At 36.9% G+C, this 26,463-nt stretch overlaps 1 protein-coding gene across 1 annotated transcript in view; it reads right to left on the reverse strand.

Annotated features, from left to right (window-relative positions):
- The window catches only part of SLC5A8 (solute carrier family 5 member 8), a 67,144-nt gene that overhangs the window by 30,671 nt on the left and 10,010 nt on the right, over window positions 1-26,463 (reverse strand). The window contains exons 4-10 of the mRNA XM_028121711.1: window positions 22,107-22,174; window positions 20,942-21,096; window positions 17,793-17,933; window positions 14,720-14,849; window positions 11,636-11,724; window positions 10,463-10,575; window positions 5,021-5,088 (exon numbers count right to left, since the gene is read on the reverse strand). Of these exons, the coding sequence (XP_027977512.1) occupies window positions 5,021-5,088; window positions 10,463-10,575; window positions 11,636-11,724; window positions 14,720-14,849; window positions 17,793-17,933; window positions 20,942-21,096; window positions 22,107-22,174 (764 nt within the window). The remainder of the gene's footprint in view (window positions 1-5,020; window positions 5,089-10,462; window positions 10,576-11,635; window positions 11,725-14,719; window positions 14,850-17,792; window positions 17,934-20,941; window positions 21,097-22,106; window positions 22,175-26,463) is intronic.

The following is a 26,463-nucleotide window of genomic DNA, read 5'->3' on the forward strand; positions in this document are numbered from 1 at the left end:
TGATCTATTCACCAGCCTGATAATATTTGATCATATTCTGTTTGTTTGTTTTGTTTTGTTTGTTTTTATCTTTTTCTTTTTCTTTTTTCTTTCTTTCCCTTTCTTTCCCCCCAGCTTCAGGTCTCTCCTAATTTGTTTAGTGTATATTTTTCTGGGGTTATTGTTACCCTGTTAGCATTTTGTTCTCTCATTCATCTATTCTCCTCTGGACAAAATGACAAGATGGAAAAAAATCACCTCAAAAAAAAGAACAAGAGGCAGTACCGACTGACAGGGACCCAATCAATACGGACATTAGTAAGATGTCAGAACTAGAGTTCAGAATGATGATTTTGAAGATACTAGCTGGGCTTGAAAAAAGCATGGAAGTTATTAGAGAAACCCTTTCTGGAAATAAAAGAACTAAAATCTAACCAAGTCGAAATCAAAAAGGCTATTAATGAGGTGCAATAAAAAATGGTGGCTTTCACTGCTAGGATAAATGAGGCAGAAGAGAGAATTAGTGATATAGAAGATGAAATGATGGAAAATAAAGAAGCTGAGAAAAATATAAACAACTACTGGATCACGAGGGCAGAATTCAAGAGATAAGTAATACCATAAGATGAAACAATATTAGAATAATTGATATCCCTGAAGAAGAAGAAAGAGAGAGGAGGGCAGAAAGTATATTGAAGCACATTATAGCAGAGAACTTCCCTAATTTGGGGAAGGAAACAGGCATCAAAATCCAGGAGGTGCAGAGAACCTCCCTCAAAATCAATAAAAATAGGTCAACACCTGACATCCAATAGTAAAACTTACGAGACTCAGAGACAAAGAGAAAATCTTGAGAGCAGCTTGGAACAAGAGATCTGTAACCTACAATGGTAGAAACATCAGATTGGCAACAGACCTATCCATAGAGACCTGGAAGGCCAGAAAGGACTGGCATGATATATTCAGAGCACTAAATGAGAAAAATATGCAGCCAAGAACACTATATCCAGCTAGGCTGTCATTGAAAATAGGAGAAATAAAAAGCTTCCAGGACAAACAAAAACTAAAGGAATTTGCAAACATGAAACTAGCCCTACAAGAAATATTGAAAGGGGTCCTCGAAAAAATGAGAGAGCCTAAAAGTAACATAGACCAGAAAGGAACACAGACAATATACAGTGATAGTCACCTTACAGGCAATACAATGGCACTAAATTCATACCTTTCAATAGTTACCCTGAATGTAAATGGGCTAAATGCCCCAACCAAAGACACACGGTATCAGATTGGATAAAAAAACAAGACCCATGGATATGCTGTCTGCAAGACACTCATTTTAGACCCAAAGACATCCCAAGATTTAAAGTGAGGGGATGGAAAACCATGTACCATGCTAATGGACACCAAAAAATCTTTGGGATACAGCAAAGGCGGTCCTAAAAGGAAAGTATATAGCAATACAAGCCTTTCCCAAGAAACAAAAAAGGTCTCAAATATACAACCTAACCCTACACCTAATGGAGCTTGAGAAAAAACAGCAAATAAAGCCTAAACCCAGCAGGAGAAGAGAAATAATAAAGATCAGAGCAGAAATCAATGAAATAGAGACCAAAAGAACAGTAGAACAGATCAACGAAACTAGGAGCTGGTTCTTTGAAAGAATTAACAAGATTGATAAACCCCTGGCCAGACTTATCAAAAAGAAAAGAGAAATGACCCAAATAAATAAAATCATGAATGAAAGAGGAGAGATCACAACCAACACCAAAGAAATACAAACAATTATAAGAACATATTATGAGCAGCTATATGCCAACAAATTGGATAATCTGGAAGAAAGGATGCATTCCTAGAAATGTATCAACTACCAAAACTGAACCAGGAAGAAATAGAAAACCTGAACAGACCTATAACCACGAAGGAAATTGAGGCAGGCATCAAAAATCTCCCAACAAACAAAAGCCCAGGGCCAGATGGCTTCCCAGGGGAATTCTACCAAACATTTAAAGAAGAATTAATACCTATTCTTTTGAGACTGTTCCAAAAAATAGAAATGGAAGGAAAACTTCCAAACTCGTTTTATGAGGCCACCATTACCTTGATCCCCAAACCAGACAAAGACCCCATCAAAAAGGAGAATTACGGACCAATATCCTTGATGAACATGGATGCAAAAATTCTCACCAAACTACTAGCCAATAGGATCCAACAGTACATTAAAAGCATTATTCACCCCGACCAAGTGGGATTTATCCCTGGCTGCAAGGTTGGTTCAACATCCGCAAATCAATCAATGTGATACAATACATTGATAAAAGAAAGAACTAGAACCATATGATCCTCTCAATAGATGCAGAAAAAGCATTTGACAAAGTACAGCATCCTTTCTTGATCAAAACTCTTCAGAGTATAGGGATAGAAGGTACATACCTCAATATCATAAAAGCCATCTATGAAAAACCTACAGCGAAAATCATTCTCAATGGGGAAAAACTGAGAGCTTTCCCCCTAAAGTCAGGAACGCAGCAGGGATGTTCACTATCACCACTGCTATTCAACATAGTATTAGAAGTCTTAGCCACAGCAGTCAGACAACAAAAAGAAATAAAAGGCATCCAAATCAGCAAAGAAGAAGTCACACTTTCACTCTTTGCAGATGATATGGTACTTTATGTGGAAAGCCCAAAATACTCCACCCCAAAACTGCTAGAACTCATACAGTAATTCAGTAAAGTGGCAGGATATAAAATCAATGCATAGAAATCAGTGGTATTCCTATACACCAAGAACAAGACAGAAGAAAGAGAAAGGAGTCAATCCCATTTACAATTGCACCCAAAACCATAAGACACCTAGGAATAAATCTAACCAAAGAGGCAAGGAATCTGTACTCAGAAATCTAAAATACTCCTGAAAGAAATTGAAGAAGACACAAAGAAATGGAAAAACGTTCCATGCTCATGGATTGGAAAGACAAACATTGTGAAGATTTCAATGCCATCAAAATCCTAAAGGAGAACACAGGCAGCAACCTCTTCGACCTCAGCCACAGCAACTTCTTCCTAGAAACATCACCGAAGGCAAGGGAAGCAAGGGCAAAAATGCACTATTGGGACTTCATCAAAATAAAAAGCTTTTGCACAGCAAAAGAAACAGCCTACAAAACCAAAAGACAACCAATAGAATGGGAGAAGATATTTGCAAATCACATATCAGATAAAGGAGTAGTATCCAAAATCTATAAAGAACTTCTTAAACTCAACACCCAAAGAACAAATGATCCACTCAAGAAATGGGCAGAAGACATGAACAGACATTTTTCCAAAGAAGACATCGAAATGGCCAACAGACACATGAGAAAGTGCTCAACATTGCTCGGCATCAGGGAAATCCAAATCAAAACCTCAATGAGATACCACCTCACACCAGTCAGAATGGCTAAAATTAACAAGTCAGGAAATGACAGATGTTGGCAGGGATGTGGAGAAATGGGAACCCTCCTACACTGTTGGTGGGAATGCAAGTGATAGAGGCACTCTGGAAAACAGTATGGAGGTTCCTCAAACAGTTGAAAATAGAGCTACCATACGATCCAGCAATTGCACTACTGGGTATTTACCCCAAAGATACAAATGTAGGGATCCGAAGGGGTATGTGCACCCCAATGTTTATAGCAGCAATGTCCACAATAGTCAAACTATGGCAAGAGCCAAGATGTCCATCGACAGATGAATGGATCAAGAAGAGGTGGTATATATACACAATGGAATATTATGCAGCCATCAAAAATATGAAATCTTGCCATTTGCAATAACGTGGATGGAACTGGAGGGTATTATGCTGAGCGAAATAAATCAATCAGAGAAAGATATGTATCATATGACTTTACTGATATGAGGAATTCTGAATCAGGAAACAAAGTGAGGGTTGTTGGAGTGGTGGGGTGTGGGAGGGATGGGGTGGCTGGATGATAGACATTGGGGAGGGTATGTGAGCGCTGTGAATTGTGTAAGACTCTTGAATCACAGACCTGTACCTCTGAAACAAATAATACATTATATGTTATAAAAAAAAAAAAGAAGAAGAAGATAGCAGGAATGGAAGAATGAAGGGGAGGAAATCGGAGGAAGAGATGAACCATGAGAGACTATGGACTCTCAGAAACAAACTGAGGGTTCTAGAGGGGAGGGGGGTGGGGAATGGGTTAGCCTGGTGATGGGTATTAAAGATGGCACATACTGCATGAAGCACTGGTTGTTATATGCAAACAATGAATCATGGAACACTACATCAAAAACTAATGATGTAATGTATGGTGATCAACATAATATAATAATTAAAAAATAAAAAATAGGCAGAATTAGTTTACCTGATTCTAGACTTATTATAAAGCTACAAAAATCATGACTATATATTACTGACAGAGGGACAGACACATAGATTAATAGAACAGAAACAAGAAACCAGAAATAAGCCCACACAAATATGCCTAATGGATTTTTTTAAAGATTTTATTTGTTTGAGAGAGAGAGAGAGAGCACACGTGCAAGTGGGGGATGGAGCAAAGAGAGAGGGGCAAGCAGAGTCTCTGCTCAGGGCAGAGCCTGGCAAGGGGCTCAATCCCATGACCCCCAGATCATGATCTGAGCTGAAATCAAGAGTCACACGCCAAACTGACTGAGCCACCCAGGCAGCCTAACTGATTTTTGATATAGGTGCAACTCAGTGGAAGAAAGACAGCCTTTACGATTGTACATCTATGGCGGGGGGGGCGGATAACATCAATCTAAGTGTCACACCATTGAGGAAAATTAGGTAAAGGGTATATAGGATCTTTCTGTATTATTTCTCAAAATTGCATATAAATCTATAATTATACCAAAATAGAAAGTTGAATTTAAAAAATATTTAAAGAATTTAGTCAACTCTGTTCCTTGATATGGCTATGTATAGATGGATAGAGAAGTCTGGAAGGAAGAACATTTAAAAAAAAGGAAGAATTCAGTGTTTATGACTCAAACCCTGCAGAATCAGCTCTTACCTGCAGCAAAGCTCCCATTAGTGATGCCAATGCAGCCATTCCAATGCACAGAGCTCCAAACAGCACACCTAGATGGATGATATAAAAGCCAGTGTAAAATTCAGATCCAGAGGATTAGAATTCTCAATAGAATAAGCTACCCACCTTTGATTCAAAGTAATTAACATGATTGTGGTGAAAAATGGCCACATACATCAGAGCCAGCCAAAAAAAGGGAAGGGGTGTTTTCCTACAGGATCAGCAGTGTGCAAAGGGGAAAGAAAACTCTGATATTGTGTCCTGGGATTAGTGACAACATTAGGTTATATAAATAAAAAAATCCCTAGCATTAACCATAGGGACTTTAAAGCTTAGAACTATTGTGTCATTAATCTAATCCTCCATACACATTTGTTTATAAAGGAAGGCTTAGGTCTCTTTCAGTTTGCCAGAAACGGGGCACAGTCCAGCTCTGCTCTGTATACGTAATGGGGGAGGGGAGTAATAAACATCAGAAATTCGAGTCATCTGATTTGAAGTATTCATTTCTCCTGGGAAGTGACAATCCACACCAAGGGGTGGTTTAGGACCTTTAGCCCTCTTGTAATCTTCATCAACATCCCCAAGCCTTTCCTGTTAAACTAGCAAAGAAAGATAGTATCAAGTATGATATTACCCATTCTACAAATTGTTTTTCCAAACTTTATAGAAATTCTCAAGCCACCACTGCTGGTCAGATTACAAATTATAGAATTTTTTTTCTTTTGGCTTTCAGTACTTTCCAGATTTTCTCCAAATACATTTTTTAAATAATTCTTATGACTTGTTTGGTTAGTCATATTTTTTTTATTATGTTATGTTAATCACCATAATTACATCATTAGTTTTTGAGGTAATGTCCCATAAGTCATTGTTTGCATATAACACCCAGTGCTCCTTCAGTACGTGCCCTCTTTAATACCCATCACCAGGCTAACCCATCTCCCCACCCCCCTCCCTCTAGAACCCTCAGTTTGTTTCTCAGAGTCCATAGTCTCTCATGGTTCATCTTCCCCTCCGATTTCAACCCCCTTCATTTCCCCAAATACATGTTTTACTTTTTAAATTATAGGAAAATTTACACACATGCCCCCAGATTTTTATTTTTGAAGATTTTCATTTAGCACAAATCACCTGAAATCAGTCAATATAATTTACCACACATAAAAATCAAAACACAAAAAAGGAATGATAAATTTGCTCATAAAATTAGTACATTCCTTATATCTATCTAATTTACACTAGCACTCACCCCTTTGTTAAGTATATTGGGTAAATAACCTTATTGCACCTGAATGGAAACCTTACATTAAATTTGTACATAGAGCTCATGTCGCAATGATTTTTTTTTATGCCTCCAAATCCTAATGTAAATAGTATTTCCAACATATTTAGCTTGAGTCTTCTATATCTGATAGCTCATAAATGGTCACCACTGTGGGTTTTTGGTATTCAAAGTTGATGGAAACACAAATTATTTGCCATGTTCTTCTCAATGATGTCCTTACTGTACAGACCTCAAAATAATGACTTTATATAACCCTTCAAAGTAAATGAAAACCTCATCTATACTAGCAGAGTTAATTTGTTATTAATGATCATCAACATCCTTCCTTGACCACCAGCTAGTGCTTCTTATTTTATATGTATTATCTCTAAACCTCAGAGTACCTGCAAGATGAATATTTGTTGTAACATTTTTCATACAAAAAATTCAATCTGTATTGGGTTATTGGGTTTGTTTGAGATTAATAAACTGGTAAAGCCTGACTGGGTCTGTCTGGCTTCAAAAGCTTCTATTTAAAAGCATATAGCTTCAATAATCCTATAATGAATCACTCTAAATACTCTTTAGGAAGAATTGTATTATTCTGAAATTATGCTCCAGGATTAAAATTGGGCACATAATAAGATGATGCAATGTTATTTAAATTCAAGGGACACTGAAGAATATAAATTAAGTATTTATTCCAGGCTATCATTAAGACAATTACATATAGAATTGTGGTTCAAAATAGAATATTATTTACTGTTTCTTTGACAGTCTAGTGTTACTGGGTTGAAGTTAAACATTTTTTTTTCAAAAACAAGTTTGTTAGTCATTCATTCCCGAACACATATAACCAAAATGTCAAGCACAAAGAATGAAGTACACTAGCCAGATTTCTTTGGGTCAAATTGTTACATTTGGGGTGTCTGGGAACTGGGGTCTTTAAACCTTTCCATTCACCTGATATTTAACCCCTAATAAGGTCCTACAATCTATCAATAGAAGTTGAACATTCCTTGTACAATTTAATTGACTATCTCCAGGGCAGTCTACATGTACAGATAGAATAGACAATAAAGATGGGTCAAAAATCACAACACTCTATTCCGGACTTCCAGCTCTATTACAAAGCTGTCATCATCAAGACAGTATGGTACTGGCACAAAAACAGACATATAGATCAATGGAACAGAATCGAGAGCCCAGAAATGGACCCTCAACTCTATGGTCAACTCATCTTTGACAAAGCAGGAAAGAATGTCCAATGGCAAAAAGACAGTCTCTTCAACAAATGGTGTTGGGAAAATTGGACAGCCACATGCAGAAGAATGAAACTGGACCATTTCCTTACACCACACACAAAAATAGACTCCAAATGGTTGAAAGACCTAAACGTGAGACAGGAGTCCATCAAAATCCTAAAGGAGAACACAGGTAGCAAACTTTTCGACCTTAGCCGCAGCAACTTCTTCCTAGAAACATCGCCAAAGGCACGGGAAGCCAGGGCAAAAATGAACTATTGGGATTTCATCAAGATAAAAAGCTTTTGCACAGCAAAAGAAACAGTCCACAAAACCAAAAGACAACCGACAAAAATGGGAGAAAATATTTGCAAATGACATATCAGATAAAGGGCTAGTATCCAAAATCTATAAAGAACTTATCAAACTCAACACCCAAAGAACAAATAATCCAATCAAGAAATGGGCAGAAGACATGAACAGACATTTCTCCAAAGAAGACATCCAAATGGCCAACAGACACATGAAAAGGTGCTCAACATCGCTCGGCATCAGGGAAATCCAAATCAAAACCTCAATGAGATACCACCTCACACCCGTCAGAATGGCTAAAATTAACAAGTCAGGGAACGACAGATGTTGGCGGGGATGTGGAGAAAGGGGAACCCTCCTACACTGTTGATGGGAATGCAAGCTGGTCCAACCCCTCTGGAAAACAGTATGGAGGTTCCTCAAACAGTTGAAATTAGAGCTACCGTTCGATCCAGCAATTGCACTACTGGGTATTTACCACAAAGATACAAATGTAGGGACCCGAAGGGGTACGTGTACCCCAATGTTTATAGCAGCAATGTCCACCATAGCCAAACTGTGGAAAGAGCCAAGATGCCCATCGACAGATGAATGGATCAAGAAGAGGTGGTATATATACACAATGGAATATTATGCAGCCATCAAAAGGAATGAGATCTTGCTATTTGCAACGACGTGGATGGAACTGGAGGGTGTTATGCTGAGTGAAATAAGTCAATCAGAGAAAGACATGTATCACATGACCTCACTGATATAAGGAATTCTTAATCTCAGGAAAGAAACTGAGTGTTACTGGAGTGGTTGGGGGTGGGAGGGATGGGGTGGCTGGGTGATAGACATTAGGGAGGGTATGTGCTACGGTGAGCGCTGTGAATTGTGCAAGACTGTTGAATCACAGTTCTGTACTTCTGAAACAAATAACGCAACATATTTTAAGAAAAAAGAAAAAGAAGAAGATAACAGGAGAGGAAGAAAAGGGGAGTATGTCAGAGGGGGAGACGAACCATGAGAGATGATGGACTCTGAAAAACAAACTGAGGGTTCTAGAGGGGAGGGGCGTAGGGGGATGGGTTAGCCTGGTGATGGGTATTGAGGAGGGCATGTTCTGCATGGAGCACTGGGTGTTATGAACAAACAATGAATCATGGAACACTGCACCAAAAACTAATGATGTAATATATGGTGATTAACATAACAATAAAAAAATTAAAAAAAAATCACAACACTCTGTTTCTTTATCTTCAATTCATACATACAGACTATGTATTCTATTTTTTGGCTTAGGCTTTTTTTATTTAATTTTTTAAAATTTAAATTCAATTAGCCAACATATAGCACATCATTAGTTTCAGATGTAGTGTTCAATAATTTATCAGTTGTGTGTAACACCCAGTGTTCTGTACTTTAAACTGACAGTGCCCTCTTACATAATAAAGAAGAAGTGTGGCTCTTGGCTCCAAACTAAGGGTATTTCTTAAAACTGTTGGCTAAAGCTTGAAAAGGAAAAGGGTTGAATTTTTTTCTGTGGCTAAGAATTTTAACATAGATTTGGGAAAGGAAGAAGTGAGAAAAGGAAGACAGCTAAATAAGGACCACTGAAAATATGTTCAACATCACTCGTCCTCAGGTAAACAAATCAAAACCACAATTAGATACCACCTCACACCCGTCAGAATGGCTAAAATCAACAAGACAAGAAATAACAGATGTTGGCAAGGATATGGAGAAAGGAGAACCCTCCTGCACTCGTGGTGGGAATGCAAACTGGTGCAGCCACTGCAGAAAACAGTATGGAGATTCCTCAAAAGTTAAAAATAGAACTACCTTGTGACCCAGCAATTGCACTACTACGTATTTATCCAAAGAATACAAAAATGCTGATTTGAAGGGATACATGCACCTCAATGTTTATAGCAGCATTGTCTATAATAGCTAAATTATGGAAACGGCCTAAGTGTTCATCAGCTGATGAATGGATAAAGAAGATGTGGTACATATATACAATGTAATATTACTCAGCCATAAAGAATGAAATCTTGTCATTTGTAATGACATGGATGGAGCTAGAGTATATAATGCTAAGTGAAATAAGTCAGTCAGAGAAAGACAGATACTATATGATTTCACTTGTATGTGGAATTTAACAAACAAAACAAACAAGCACGGGGGAAGGAAAGAGAGAGGCAAACCAAGAAACAGACTCTTAACTATAGAGAACAAGCTTTTGCTTACCAGAAGAGAGGTGGGTAGAGGGATGCATGAAATAGGTGACGGCAATTAAGGAGTACACATGTTGTGATGAGCACCAGGTATTGTATGGTAGTGTTGAATCACTGAAACTAATATTACACTGTATGTTAATTAACTGGAATTTAAGTTAAAACTTAAAAAAAATAAGGACCTCTGAAAATTAATTACTTGAAGTGTCTTTCAAATCTTGATTGCAAATATGGCATAACTGCATTTAGTCACAGACATGCATATGTATATGCACATTTACACTTGAAGGTTCTTACTCTGTATCTTCCATGGGAAAGATTTCTGGTATTTCCAAAAACCATCTCCTGGAGGTAAAAAGGAATTGTGAAAATGGAAACTCACTCATTCCTTGGGAAATCCAAGAGAGAGACCTTTCTGAGAGCGATCTGAAGTGAGGTTTAATTAGATCTTCCACAGTTACTGCTGCTAAAGCATTAATACTGGAGGACACTGTGCTGTAAGAGAAAAATCAATCTTTTGATTTATAATATTTTAACTTCAATAATACTTTAAGTAGGAATAAGAAAGGGGGAAACAAACTGTCAATTCTGAAATATAACCAGATTTCTACTATATTTTAATGATCACAACATCCTCTTTCTGGAAGCTGTTATCATCCAAGAATGATTCAGGTAACATCCATAGGCTTAATAGTGAGAAAACAATTTTATGTTGCTTCTGCTTTGCAATAAATCCTCAGTGTCTATGGAAAGAATCTACACAGACTACATAGTACTACTATATAATGACTTCTTTGTGCATTGAAAGTACTGTCATAAATCCTCACAAACATATGCCATTAATATCAATAATATTAATTTCCTGGATCCTTACTAACATACCCTGTACATGTTAATAATAAGAATTCCCTGGGTGCCTGGGTGGCTCAGTTGGTTAAGCGACTGCCTTCAGCTCAGGTCACGATCCTGGAGTCCCAGGATCGAGTCCTGCATCGGGCTCCCTGCTCGGCAGGGAGTCTGCTTCTCCCTCTGACCCTCTTCCCTCTCATGCTCTCTCTCTCTCTCAGATAAATAAATAAAATCTTAAAAAAAAAAATTCCCTGGCACAAACACTGGAAGAAAGTGCAATGAATAAGTTGAAACACAGAACAAGATTCTTTGGACAGTGTATATTATTCAGCACATAATAGGAGATTTTAATTATAATTTTCCATTTGACCATGCTTTAGCTATACATACATTTTAAACCAAGACTATAGGCACCCATTTTTGATAATCAGTGAGAACTACCATCAACTGATCATTATTATGGTGACCCTACAGAGTATGTGATGATGTATTACAGTAGAGACCAAGTTAAAAGTGGAGACAGGATAATAGACTGATAGTCCACATGGATAAAAGGGAGACCAACAGAGAGGATACATGGAGTAGATTACCCACTTTGGGTCATTTGTGCTCATGTCCAGAATTCAGCTTTATCCCCCAAAATATCGAATAACAAAAGAAAGATCCCAACAGGGAAACCATGTATTGTTAGAGTCATAGTTCATACCTTAATGTTCCACTGTAAGCACAGGCCACAAAAAGTCCAGGAAGTCCCGGAAAATCTTGCAGAATGTCCAGTACCAAATAAGGCATGAGCTGAAAAATTCCAAAATTTACTTCTGAGTGCTATTTGCTATCAAATAAAATTAATTAATGCCTCATTTATCTTGTGTTCTTTAAGAACTAAAGGAACATATTCCATATAATTGAAATTTCCGAATATGAAAAATCAAATTCTTTTATTGCTAACACTTAAAAGAATAGCAGAGTAGTTAAGGATACAGGGTCTGGATTCAGATAGAAGTGATTTTTGTCACTTCTCTAAGACTCAGTTCCCTCATCTGTAAAGTAGGGATAATAATACTAACCTCATAGACTTGCTATAAAAGTTAAATTACATCATCTATGTAAGGTTCTTAATATAGTACATGGAATATTGTAAATGCTTGATCAAAGGTAGCTGCTCTCATTCTTTGGAACAATAAGACAATTTAATGGAAATGGAAATATTTTACATATCTCTGTGCTTACATAATAAGAAGCATTCACTTAACTTTACCTGATGACTCAAAGTTCACCTTTGAGAACGTTAATCACTACCCAGGACTGAAAGTGTAATTATAGTTGCATATAGTATGAGATATAGTGATAAGTGGAGAGTAAACTTGGGAAGTTCCTGAAACTTGCTTCTTTTTAGAAAGTTCCTGATATGAACTTACCTTTTGATAAGTTACTTTTTAAAAAATAAATATTCGATAAGGATGGGAAAGTGTATTACTTCAGTACTATGTCACATGACAGTCTTTTGGCAAAACTGATTTTTAAATCAAGAGGGTCCTAAGAGGATAATTTTCTAGAAAAAGTCCCCTCACTTGCACTGAAACAGTCTTGAGTCCTTCTCCGATAGTATAGAGTAGATGTCATGTCTTCTCTTATCAGCCTCTTCTGATTTCACTTGACAATAGTTTGTTATGGGATGTTGAAGAACATCCTCCACTGTGGCAAGGGTCTGTGTTGAGTTGTTTTAAGAATGTCTCCACCTTATCCAAAGCTTACTAATTTTTTATTCTCAGAAAGAGTGAATAGAACTTATCTCTATATGAAATCAAGTTCCAGTTTTCCCAAGGTATCTTAAAGGTGTAACTTCAAGCAGTATTCCATACATAAGCAAAAGTCAAAGTTCCCATTGTTACTGTGATAACAAGATCAAAATCCTCTACCCTAACATCAACTTTCTCAAAAGTCTTTGGTGTGATATTTCATATTCTGAGTGGCCCCCTCAGGTATAGGTAGAACCAGCAAGGTGAGACTGATAGAAAAATAGTAAAACTCTCTCTAGACACTAATCTTGCTTCCTCGGGGTGAGTTCCAGCAGTGTTGCAGAAATATATCTTTGCTCTCCTTGGGTTAAGATTTTGACCTGACTTTCTACTACTGTGCCTTATGTGCATTGTATCCCTAGGGAAATGTTAATGAATTAACTCCTCAATCAACATAATACCAGAATCATCCAATTAGGAGGAAACCTCTTTCTTTTTAAAAAAATTAGCACAGGCTCTCTAAAGGTGCATGCATGCAAGACACCACTGAATGCATTCTATGACAAGGAGTCTCAAGAATAGGAAGTTGTAGATATTTTTTGTTGTTGTCTAGGGATAGAAGAAGATATATGAGAAATATTTTTAACATCCCTATTATCTTCATGATATAAACTACAGACAAAATATTCTTCACTAGAGAGAATATAAGGGAAGAGTGCCTCCATCTTCAGAGTAAAGATGATTAGATTCTCTGAGCAAATAGGAAAGATCTATTTATTAACAGGAGGACACATGTGAATACAGGGTTGAGATGCACAGCTCAAGGAGGTTCTCATTTTCTAACTCCACAAGGTTGCATTTTTTTCTGGGAGTGTGTGATGCATTTATGTCAGCATAAATTTCAATCTATCTTCAATCTAATGAGTACCCTGGGCACTTGATTTACAAGCAAGTCTTAGAACATAATTTTGGCAAGAACTCAAGCTTCGGAATCTAACACTGAATTCTAGCTATACTTTCTGAAAGGCGGTATATGGCATAGAGGTTCAAAGTTAGGACTCTGGGGGTGCCTGAGTGGCTCAGTCATTAAGCATCTGCCTTCGGCTCAGGTCATGATCCCGGGGTCCTGGAATCGAGCCCTGCATCGGACTCCCTGCTCCGCGGGTAGCCTGCTTCTCCCTCTCCCACTCCCCCTGCTTGTGTTCCCTCTTTCACTGTGTCTCTCTCTGTCAAATAAATAAATAAAATCTTTAAAAAAAAAAACAAAAAACAAAAAACAAAGTTAAGACTCCAGTGGCAGGCTCCCTGTGCTTGAATTCTGGTTCTAGGTTTACTAGCTATTACATAGTTTGTCTGTGCCTCAGTTTCCTCATCTTTGAAAGGGAGGTAATTATAGCACCTACCTCAGTGTGTAGCTGTAAGGATTCAAAGTTGAAGTTTATATAAAGCACTTATGACAGTATGATGAATGCTTGCGGCTATACTTATTTATCAGCTATGTGACCTTGAGCAAGTAATATAATCTCTCTGCAAGTCACTCATTTCCTCATCTCCAAAATTAGATTTACCAGGTTATGAGAATTAAAAGAGATAAAGCATACAAAGTTCTGGGCACAGAATCTCACCACATAGTTGGTACTCAATAAATGTTCACTCATTAGATCTGTTTATCATTTAAAAACTGGAAGGTAAACTGTTGATAAAAAAGTGATCTAAGAATACCCACAAAATATTTTACACTACCATGGTTTGCATATGGTTTTTTTTTCTTTAACTGTGTTCACATTTCTACTCCCAGTCTTGACCTAATTCTATTTAACAATTGGCTTGAAATTTTCCAGGTATTTCAGTATTTTAATCTTGGAAACAGCATTCTGCATTCTTGCTGTATCTGCTAAAATAAATTTTTGCCAAATGCTTTTGAGAAATTAAAGATGATTATATTGTTCTCATTTGCTCTTTCTCTACAAAAAAATGAACACTCTTTCCTCCCAACTAATCAGCTTTCTGGATAACATTAATGCACATGTAAGAAAGACATGGTACTGAACCTGGTCTGGTGCAGATACTTTCTTGGCTGTCCAAGGATCACAGTCATGGTACCTGGAATATAGGGCAAGCCCACATAACACTGAGCAGGCGAGGATTGCCCAGAGTCCCAGAAGATTGATGTAGAGAGACCTAAGGAAGTGAAAATAAACCAGCAAATGTCAATTGTAATTTCCATCCCAAAGATTAGGAAACTTGTTACACAAACAGAAGAGAACTTCATGATTACTCAATAAATGCACATTATCTTTTGGTTATCAAAAATGCTATCTGTTTTATTCTAGACTAACCTTCTGCTTATGCTGTCAATCAACACTGTATTTGGAAATACTTGGAATAGATGGGGGATTCTCTATTGAATAAATGTATCCTCCTGGTCAGAGTTCCATGGGCATTGTCAGCTTTATAATGGTATCCAATTAAACTACTTCAGGTCTTCTTGTCATTAAATAAGGATTTTTTAATGGTCAACAGAGCAGTAACTATTATTCATTTTCCTTTTAAAAGTAATGCAGTTATAGACTGCTAAACATTGTTAGCATCTACATAGAAACTCATTAAACTTGTTTAAATGTGGTTTGTAATATCACCTAATAAGTATGAGAGGCAAACCTGCATTCCTTGAACAGGTATCTTCCCAAACAATGTTCAGCATCATAATACATGGTGTGTGTTCCAGGAGATTGTAAAGGTTTGTATAACAGCACTGGCGTCAGACCTGAACATAAATATTGGTTGCATCTACCATATGTGACCCCGGGTAAGTAATTTAGCTTCTCTGATCTTCAGCTTCTTCATGTACACCTATAGATAACGATGCCTACCTTGCAGAATTTTAAGATTAAGTGAAATAGTATGTATCATATACACAGTGCTTGGCATGTAATAACATTTGTTAAATGGTAATTATTGACATTATGAGTGCTAATGGCATTGAGTTCTATGTCTTAATAATCAGTTGAATAGTAAACATTGTTCTCACTAAGGTGTCTACATTTTTTTCCCAGGAGTGCTGTAGTGGATATTTTAACAAGCTGCCCTAGGCTGAAGAGAGGTACAATCCCCAATGTCATGCTTCCTTCCTTGGGGCACCTGTGTCCAATGACTACTGGATTCAGAATCTTAAAAACCAGTCTCCTTGATGTAGAGAGACCTAAGGAAGCCCTAAGGCCTTGGCTGAGAATGCATTACAACCCAACTTCTCTCTTGGGCCAATTCGGCTTCCTTCTCTTCTCTTTCTTCTACAGGTGGTGATTCCCTCACAGACTCTGGAAATCCAACCTCCATCTCAGAGTCTGTTTCAGGAGAACTCACCTTCAACAGATACCAAACAACAGATTGCTAGCCTTTTCCCTTGATTGACTAAATTTACTGTATGTTTTGCTATTGACTAAAGATAGTATAAGTAACTACAGCTCATCTCCAAATCATCAGAAAATATACCCAGACACTTTCCTGCTCAAATGCCCTTGCTCATATATGAGGTTAATACTTTATTATATAGTTTTATTTAACTTTAGTGCCACTCAAATAGATCACTTATCAATAACATCTGATACTGTCCCCAGTCAATCAATGTCAGTAGGTCTTAACTTTTTGACTGGGATTCATTCTTCCTATGGAGCCAGTGTTAAAAAGTAGGAGAAAATGGTTCCTCTCAGCGCCGGGAGTCTGCTGAGGGCCATTCCAAAGGAAATTGCTACTTATTAAGAAAGGTCTAAAGCTCTAATGTTGGTCTCTTAGTTATAAAATTGGGCCTTTTGAGTTTCATGTTCCCAAAGAAACAGAAGAGCATATGCACAATTAATTTTGAAGAAGCATCAGCTCTAATATAGATTTAAAGTCCAATGGATTATTGGATGGATAAATTACATTCCTTCAAAGTTCCTTAAAATACCAGAACTCCTAAGCTCACTTTTGGGGATTCTATATCCAGTTACTGTGCTGATATTTGTGTAGATCTTTTACTATGGAATTTTCCAAAGACAGATAATGTCTAAACCAATTTACTCTCAATATATTGAGTTTCAACATGTGACATCACAATATTTTCATGCTCTTCTTTGAATAGAAATAGAATTGCCATTCCTTGTCCTACTCCAACCACCCTGTTACTCTTAATCTATTTATAATTTTTAAGTTCCTAAATGCATGTGGGTCCAGTCAGCTTTATCAGCATAGGGAGTAGTGGTTACCACACTGATCTGAGGCCTCCTGAGAAAGAACCAGCCACCACTCATACTCTTTCCTCAAGACAAGATGAGCTTGACCATGTCATCCTTCTGACCTCTGGGCTGTGTCCAAATCAATGGCTATCTGGAATTCTTTCCCACTATTCTCCACCTGCCCACATATGGTCATTATTCAGGATCTGCTTGGTTGACAGGAATCTCTCACCCATTTTCTGCCTTCACGTCCTATGATTTGAGGTCACATTTATTGGATCCCTACCAAGTATTTGTGAAGCATAATATTTTACAATACCTCTCATGAGATGTATAATATTTCTTATGCTCGATTTATAAGTTTAGAAACTGAGATTCAGGGAGACTAAATAACTAGCCCATTCAAATAGCAAGTATTAGAGCAGAGTTATAAACCCATGACTGTGTCTGAAAATAAAATATACCAGCACATCTGGCAATATAATGTCCTTGACCATTTATTCAATCATTATATTGTTCCATGGGACTGTCATACCTTTCTAGTGTTATTTCACTTTTTGCATACTTGTATATATTTTCCTAACTAGATGTTAAGTTCCTTCATTATAAGAGCCATATAATTCTAGTTTTTATCCTCCATAACTCCTTATACAAGTAGATATACAATAAATGCCTTTTTATTTAATAAGATTTATTTTACTTAATAAATCATATAAATATTTCAAATATCTGATTTAAAATATAAGTACCACTTTGTTTTACTTGATCCTTTTATAACTAAGTATATCATTTATTTCTTGGAATTTCATGATACAAAAGGCTTAAACCTGAACAAAGCGTGACTAATTAACAAGTTTCAATAAAGACAACTGATGGTTATTAATGATTTCCATACCATAGTTTGGCTTACATTTTTGCCTGGAATCTGCTTTTACAGGAAATATATCTCTGCACTTGGGATTGGTTGACACCATAGATGCTGGTCCATGTGAATGTCCCTCCTATAATAATTGTCCAGAATGTATGTCTTTGCAAAGGATTGGGATCAAAACTAAATGAAAAGAAACAGAAAACAAATTTTAACTATCAGTAAAAAACTACAGAAAATTCTCCTAGAATATTTTTTGGAAGCAAGCAATGTATATCTATGTAAATATGTATACAGATATAAATATGTACAAATTTATTAAATAATAAAAAAGGCAGAAATATTCCTAACTTAAGTTCAATGAAATAAAAATGGATACTTTCAGAGAATTGGAAATTCTGGATGGGATTGAAGAAAAATGAATGTTCTAATTATTCTGAGCTTTCATAAAAATTGTTCTCCTGTGGCCTTAGGAAACTGTTATTTAAACAAGTCTGCTATGCTGTAATCAGAGAAGAGCATGAAACTAAAAAGAGAGAGAGCAATAAAGAGAGTAAAGTTCCTAAGTGCATCAGAGCAATAGATATGGTACTGAAATGAACACAAAATTGACACATTTTGCATATATAATTTCTCTCCTAGCACATGTACAGTCATATTTCTAATTTATATTCAAGCTCAAGAACTGTCAATTAATGCAGTTTAAAGGCTTTCATCTTCTAAAATGTCATTATAATCATGCTTTCTTAAAATACTGTGTGCACAAGTTAAATGCTAATAGTGAAAAGTCACTTTATGACATGTACTTAAATCCAAAATATTGTTACAAAGAAAGCTCAACTTCTGTATTTAATATTTCTTTTAACTCTTCTTAATGCATTATCTTGGAAGGAATGATTCTATTCATCCATGATATACAATGAGTTTGACAAATTTCTGCAAAATTGGCTTTCACAGAAACTTTCTAAAAATTATGAAATTCTGCAAATCCATTTCAATCTTATATTTAAGATTAGTTGAGTAAAGTGTTCTGATTTCATGTATATCCCAGCATTCCTATGGACATATAAGAGTCTCTATTCCATTCTTTAACACTTCATATCAAAGTTTAAGTGTTTCAAGGGTGTTGACCATTTAGAAAACAGCTACTATATTAGCTAATGGAAGTCAAGAGACAAAAGGATTCAGGAATCTACTTGAGGGAAGTAAGACAAGATTTAGAACACCCAATTTAGTGGTTTTAGGCCTTACAGAATATATAAGACAACTATAGACCACACAGAAAATACCAACACAAAATCCTTCTCTTGGTTTATCACCACCAGGGCAGATATTTTGCCCACCATATTCTCAAACATATCAGATTCACAAGGGATAGACAATAAGGCTTTTCATTATGATTTAATGGTTGGCAGCCTCCAAAGTAAAAGTCACAAAACTGTCTACTCTTTTACTTTTTTTTTGAAAGATTTTATTTATTTATGTGAGAGAGAGAATGCGATAGAGAGAGAGAGAGCATGAGAGGGGGGAGGGTCAGAGGGAGAAGCAGACTCCCTGCTGAGCAGGGAGCCCGATGCGGGACTCGATCCCGGGACTCCAGGATCATGACCTGAGCTGAAGGCAGTCGCTTAACCAACTGAGCCACCCAGGTGCCCCCTACTCTTTTACTTTTAAGAATCTCTTATTGGTGTACAAGTTGTCACTTCAATGCAGCAATATGGATTGCCTTTGTACAAAGTGACAGTTATCTTGCAGAAAAATGATTGGTTCCATACCCTCTCCCTTCAATCTCGCCTACTAGGAAATTTAGGAGTAATCAAGATCTTCTTTTTTTTTTTTTAAAGATTTTATTTATTTCTTTGAGAGAGAGAGAATGAGAGATAGCACGAGAGGGAAGAGGGTCAGAGGGAGAAGCAGACTCCCTGCTGAGCAGGAAGCCCGATGCAGGACTCAATCCTGGGACTCCAGGATCATGACCTGAGCCGAAGGCAGTCGCTTAACCAACTGAGCCACCCAGGCACCCAGGAGTAATCAAGATCTTCTGAGTGGCCACTGGTTGTTTCTGCTTTTTGGTATCCATTCTCCTGTCCTCTAGTAACAGCAACCCAATTTACTTTGGGGAAAAGACCATTTCACCATAAAATAGTCTAAATGGTTGTCAATAAAATGTCCTGCTCCGCCCCTACTAAGGGATGGAATAATGCCCAAGCTAGGACAACTGGAGGTGCTTTTCCTTGGAATCTGAATCTTGAGGTTAAAAAAAAAAAGATTATTGAAAATAGTTGAAGTTGATTCATCATAATTCAACTTATCTCTGCAAATTAACACATTGTCCCTGTCCAATTTCTGAAAAGGCTCTTCTCAAACATTAGCACCATTTTCAGAAAACTAGAAGAGAGTCACCAAGTAAGAAATTTTTTTTCTTTCTTCTTGCCAGTGATTCAGCTTGCCTGTCTCAAAGTAGGACTGCTTAAAGAGGAAATAAGCCAATCCATGTCAAAATGAGCCCCTCCCCATATTGAACATGATAACAAGAATGACACTACTGATCCACAGTGGAAGGTGTTTTAAAGATTCTTCTAAGTTGTGTGGTATATATGTGATAAAATATCTAGTTTCTCCACTGGTCTTTCTCTAGGAAACCTAAATAGCTGTTTAAGATATGCTATATCATACAATATACTGACACTTTAGTCATTAGTGATAACTTTCTAGTCAATCCTCTAGAAATAATATAGAATATTATAAAATATTTATATACAATATCAACAGAAAAATTCTCTAGGCTACTTGAAACAAAGAACTGTCAAAATAACAGCATGGCCCTTTAGTGTTTTTCTCTTAAGATGTTTCCTTATTTCTCCACTATCTCTTCCCTAATTACCCTACCCCACCCTTTGACCAATTCCAGATTGTAATATCTGGAAGAAAAACACACTTTTGCTATCAATCCTTTCTCAGGAGGAAGTTACACTCCATGTAACTAAGTAACCATCTGACTGCTTTAACCCCTTAAAGACCTGGTGGAAACCCCTCACACATTAACTTATCAGCTTCAATTTTTTGTACCACATTCTTAGCCATCTATTTGTTTTCTAATGTAAATCTACTACTTCAATAATGAGATTATTTTACAGAAAAAAAAACCCAAAAGGAGAGATCTATTGACCAGGAGATAAATAGCAACTTACTTCCAGAAGTTTAATCTTCCACCATTATAGCAATCATTTAGAATAGTGCTGATCCCACCTTGAATCACTGTAGCCTGTATAATTACAGATGCAAATCCAGCCACCATGATCCCAACTTGAAAAACATCTGTCCAGATAACAGCTTTAAGACCACCCTTTGAGGAAAAAGTATATTAGGATTAATGCTCTTATCAGACATTATTAATCATCTACATGGTTATATACTATGCTGGACAAAAGTAATGAAAACATAGATCTTGGCTAAGGAATAGACTCAAGGTGGTAGATAGTAAGGTTGGGAGAACCTTCAAGAGAAGGTGTGATTTAAGCCAAGCCTTCAGATAGAAGCAGAGGCAAAAATGGAAGGTCATCCCAGAAGAGAAAACAGCACCGGCAAAAGCATAAAGAAGTCAAAGTCCATGACATGTTGAGTGTGGCCAGATATACATTCTGGAGCAAAATGAAATGGTAGAGGGAGATTGCTGGGAAGAAAATCCAGAGTAAAATTGCAAAAGGCAAAATAATCATAGATTTTATCCTATTGGCAGGGCTGCTATTCAATCAAGTATGCACATAGAAGGTCATACCAGTTGTAGAAATACTAAAATTGTTTTGTACTAGCCACTGCCAAAAACTTCCCAAGTGTCTCCCTCCAGGTCCTATATCCTTGGCTGAACCATCCCCTCCCTGAGATCCCCATCTTCTAAAAAATCCACTAAAGTCTTAAGACCTAGTATGTCTGATATGCCCTAAAAGTTGCACAACTGCTAGGGACTAGCATCCATAATAATATCAGTGTCCATAGTATCTGGTTGTTACATATTTTGACTGTGATTCCTGCCTATAGGCAAATGGGAAGTTAGGTTTCTAAGCTGAGGAATAATATGAATGCAAATATAATAATTTAGCAATAGTAAGGATGAATTAGGAGATAACACTGAGGACCACTGCAATGGTTCATGTAAAAGAAAAAAGTTTCAGTTATGATCAATGTTCTATAAAGAATCAAATTTTTCCCTAGACGGAATATTTCTTATAAAAAGTTACACCGTGGGAGGTAGGAGTAGGAGAGGATATATGAACAACCTAGTTTGCAGAACACAACTACTGGAATTTTCAACTTTGGAAAACAGTTGGTAAAGAAGAGATAATATTCTTTACATACCAGTGTGCAGTAGAATGTACAGACCACCCCTGTTGCCACTACTGCACCCCATAGATCAAATCCTGTGACTGTAAAAAGAAAAAAAGAAAAGAAAATGCATGTATAACTGTGAAACATGTATAATAAAAATATTTCTCAAAAAATCATCAGTAGGAAGCTATATCATTATGGGGGTATGTAGAAGTAGAGGTATTCTACATACCTCTCTACTCTTGCCTAGAACTAGGTCCAAATCTCATAAAATGCCCCCAAACAAATTTACTTGATAAGTTAAATGGAACTGGTTTTTACCCTCAGAGAGCATACCTAGATCCAACATTGCCTAAATTAAATACATGAAAAAGCATTTATATTGTAATGAAGCTAAGAAACAACTTGATACTGTGAGGTAGTTATCCAGACTGAATGGGGTCATAGATTATGTGTCATCATGATTCAAATAAACACACTATGAGACAAGTTGTGCATGTTACTAAGATGAGACCAAGAAAGAGAAAAGTTGTATAATTTGCTACCATTTATCTAAGAAGTGGAGGGGCATATTATATCCTTTTTAAATGGAAAGATAACAACTCTACCCACATATGTGATAATCTATATAAAATGGACCAATTCCTTGAAAGACAAAATAGGCCAAGACACTCATGCAAGAAGAAATAGATTATCTAAATAGGCCTATATCTATTAAAGAAATTGAATCAATAATTAAAAACCTTCCAAAACAGAAAGCTCTAGGCCCAGATGGGTTGACTGGTAATTTCCACCAATTTAGGAAAAATTATACCAATCCTCTGCAATCTCTTTCAGAGAAAAGAAGGATAGGGAATACTTCCCAACTCATTCTATGAAGCCAGGATTGCTCTAATACCAAAACCAGATAAAGACATTACAAGAAAACTACAAACAAATATTTCTCATGAACACAACTGCAAAAATCCTCAACAAATTGAAGATTAGCAAATTGAATCCAAAAGAGTATAAAAAGAATTATACACCATGACCAAGAGGGATTTATCCCGGGTATGCAAGGCTGGATGAAAATTTAAAAATCAATTAATGGAATCTATCATATTAACACACTAAAAAAGAAATATCACATGATCATATCAAAAGATGCAGAAAAAACATTTGACAAAAGGCAACATCCATTCATCATAAAAACTCTCAGTTAACTAGGAATAGAGGGGAACTTTCTCAACTTGATAGACTGTCTACAAAAATCCTACAGCTACATCCTACTTAAGACTGAGAGACTCAAAGCCTTCCCACTGAGATCAGGTCCAAGACAAGGATGCTCCCTCTCACTGCTCCTTCTTAACATTGTACTGGAAGTCTTTGCTAATGCAATAAGGCAAGAATGGAAATAAAAGGTAAACACACTGGGAAAGAAGAAATAATTCTCTTTTGTTCACAGATAACATGATCATTGATGTAAAAAAAAAAACTGGAACTAGTAAGCGTGATTACAGCAAGGTTGTAGGATACAAGGTTAATGTACAAAAGTCGATTGTTTTCCTATATAATAAATTAGCCCCAAATGTGAGTGACATAATTGGTAACTTTAAGATGTACCTTGATTCAAAGCCAGGACAGAAGCACAATTGGAGTAACTTGGACTTGCATACATTGTGGAGTGGGCATGTAAAATGGTACAACCATTTAGAAGAATTATTTTCCAGTTTCTCTTAAATTTTGTACATGCATCTGCCCTGTACTCGGCTATAATAGGTGTTATGTTTAACTACACTGCTTCCAGGTATTCACCCAATAGAGATAAAAATATGTGTCAAAAGCAAATCCTCAGACACATGCTATCAGGATCTACAGGATGATCAAACTTGGTCTTGGTATTGACAAAGATGACACTACTGCTCATGATAACAATGTTGTCATAGCCGAAGAGATGCTGCCCCTCAAAGGGGATGACAACACATCGTGCATGGAAAAAGTAGACTAAGTGCTGTCCCAAGAATTATTTGTACATGTATTCAATACTTTATCTTAATCCTGGTAATATATATTCAAGAATGTTTTTATTTTTGTTAACATTTTAAAAATCTATATGACGTGACAAGAACTATTTAAGGGGAAGATAAGACTTCTTTCTGAGTGTGATGCTGTGGTATTTAGGAACTAAAGCCCAGCTAATTTTTTGTTCCTAGTTCCACACTGGCTTATTTTTTTTTTTTTACTTTTTTTCTTTAAATTTTTTTATTGTTAGGTTAATCACCATACATTACATCATTAGTTTTTGATGCAGTGTTCCATGATTGTTTGTGCATAACACCCAGTGCTCCACACAGAACGTGCCCTCTTTAATACCCATCACCAGGCTAACCCATCCCTGCCTCCCCTCTAGAACCCTCAGTTTGTTTCTCAGAGTCCATCGTCTCTCATGGTTCACCTCCCCTTCTGATTTACTCCTCTTCATTCTTCCCCTCCTGCTATCTTCTTCTTTTTTTTTTTCTTAACATATATTGCATTGTTTCAGAGGTACAGATCTGTGATTCAACAGTCTTGCACAATTCACAGCGCTCACCGTAGCACATAGCCTCCCCAATGTCTATCACCCAGCCACCCCATCCTTCCCACCCCCCCACCACTCCAGCAACCCTCAGTTTGTTTCCTGAGATTCAGAATTCCTCATATCAGTGAGGTCATATGATACATGTCTTTCTCTGATTGACTTATTTCACTCAGCATAACACCCTCCAGTTCCATCCACGTCGTTGCAAATGGCAAGATCTCATTCCTTTTGATGGCTGCATAATATTCCATTGTGTATATATACCACCTCTTCTTGATCCATTCATCTGTCGATGGACATCTTGGCTCTTTCCACAGTTTGGCTATTGTGGACATTACTGCTATAAACATTGGGGTGCACGTACCTCTTCGGGTCCCTACATTTGTATCTTTGGGGTAAATACCCAGTAGTGCAATTGCTGGATTGTATGGTAGCTCTATTTTCAACTGTTTGAGGAACCTCCATACTGTTTCCCAGAGTGGTTGCACCAGCTTGCATTCCCACCAACAGGGTAGGAGGGTTCCCCTTTCCCCGCATCCCTGCCAACATCTGTCCTTTCCTGACTTGTTAATTTTAGCCATTCTGGCGGGTGTGAGGTGGTATCTCATTGAGGTTTTGATTTGGATTTCCCTGATGCCGAGTGACGTTGAGCACTTTTTCATGTGTCTGTTGGCCATTGGATGTCTTCTTTGGAAAAATGTCTGTTCATGTCTTCTGCCCATTTCTTGATTGGATTATTTGTTCTTTGGGTGTTGAGTTTGATAAGTTCTTTATAGATTTTGGATACTAGCCCTTTATCTGATATGTCATTTGCAAATATTTCCTCCCATTCTGTCGGTTGTCTTTTGGTTTTGTGGACTGTTTCTTTTGCTGTGCAAAAGCTTTTTATCTTGATGAAATCCCAATAGTTCATTTTTGCCCTTGCTTCCCTTGCCTTTGGCGATGTTTCTAGGAAGCAGTTGCTGCAGCTGAGGTCGAAGAGGTTGCTGCCTGTGTTCTCCTTTAGGATTTTGATGGACTTCTGTCTCACGTTTAGGTCTTTCAACCATTTTGAGTCTATTTTTGTGTGTGGTATAAGGAAACAGCCCAGTTTCATTCTTCTGCATGTGGCTGTCCAATTTTCCACATTGGCTTATTTTAACGGAAGGAGATAACATTTGTTGTGAGATGTATGTAATCTAATGTTAACTGTGTGGTCTAAAGTGTTTAGCAATCAAACAGATTTTTTAGTAAGACCAAACTTTTTTTGTCAGTGAAGTGTTCTGAGCTATACCTTGATGTTTAGAAGAAAAGTATTGGTTAAAACAATTTTAACCTCCTAGGATCTACTTTTTAAATCTTCTATCCCTTGTAGTTATCAACTGCATGTACCAGGCATCCAGAAACTAGTATGTTAAACTGAACCAACTTGATGGGAATAACTATTTATAGGCCTTGTTTTCCAAAGAAGAGCATTGTTTAAAGGAGCAAAATTATAAGCCTATTTAGGTGTGTTGTAAAGCTGTTCAAAAAGTAACTCAGCAAGTTTTGTGAGTGGAAATGTAGTGTTCAAATCACATTCTGCTTTAAAAGTTTGTAAGAAATGCAAATGAATTTAAAAAAAAAGCAAAGCAAGACAAAACAAAACCTGTACAAGAATGATCTTAGTAGTCTTAATTTATAATTGCCTAAAACTGGAAACAACCCAATGTCGTTGATGGATAAACAGATGTAGAGATACAGATGATGAAATATTAGCAATAAACAGGAATGAACTGCTGAAACATGTAACAACATGAATGAATCTCAGAAACATTTTGTTGAGCAAAATAAACCAGTTACAAAAAAGGC

This window comes from Eumetopias jubatus, unplaced genomic scaffold (genome assembly GCF_037043125.1).
Source record: "Eumetopias jubatus isolate StellerSeaLion01/CBP00866 unplaced genomic scaffold, mEumJub1_p1.0 scaffold_8, whole genome shotgun sequence".
Classification (NCBI taxonomy): domain Eukaryota; kingdom Metazoa; phylum Chordata; class Mammalia; order Carnivora; family Otariidae; genus Eumetopias; species Eumetopias jubatus.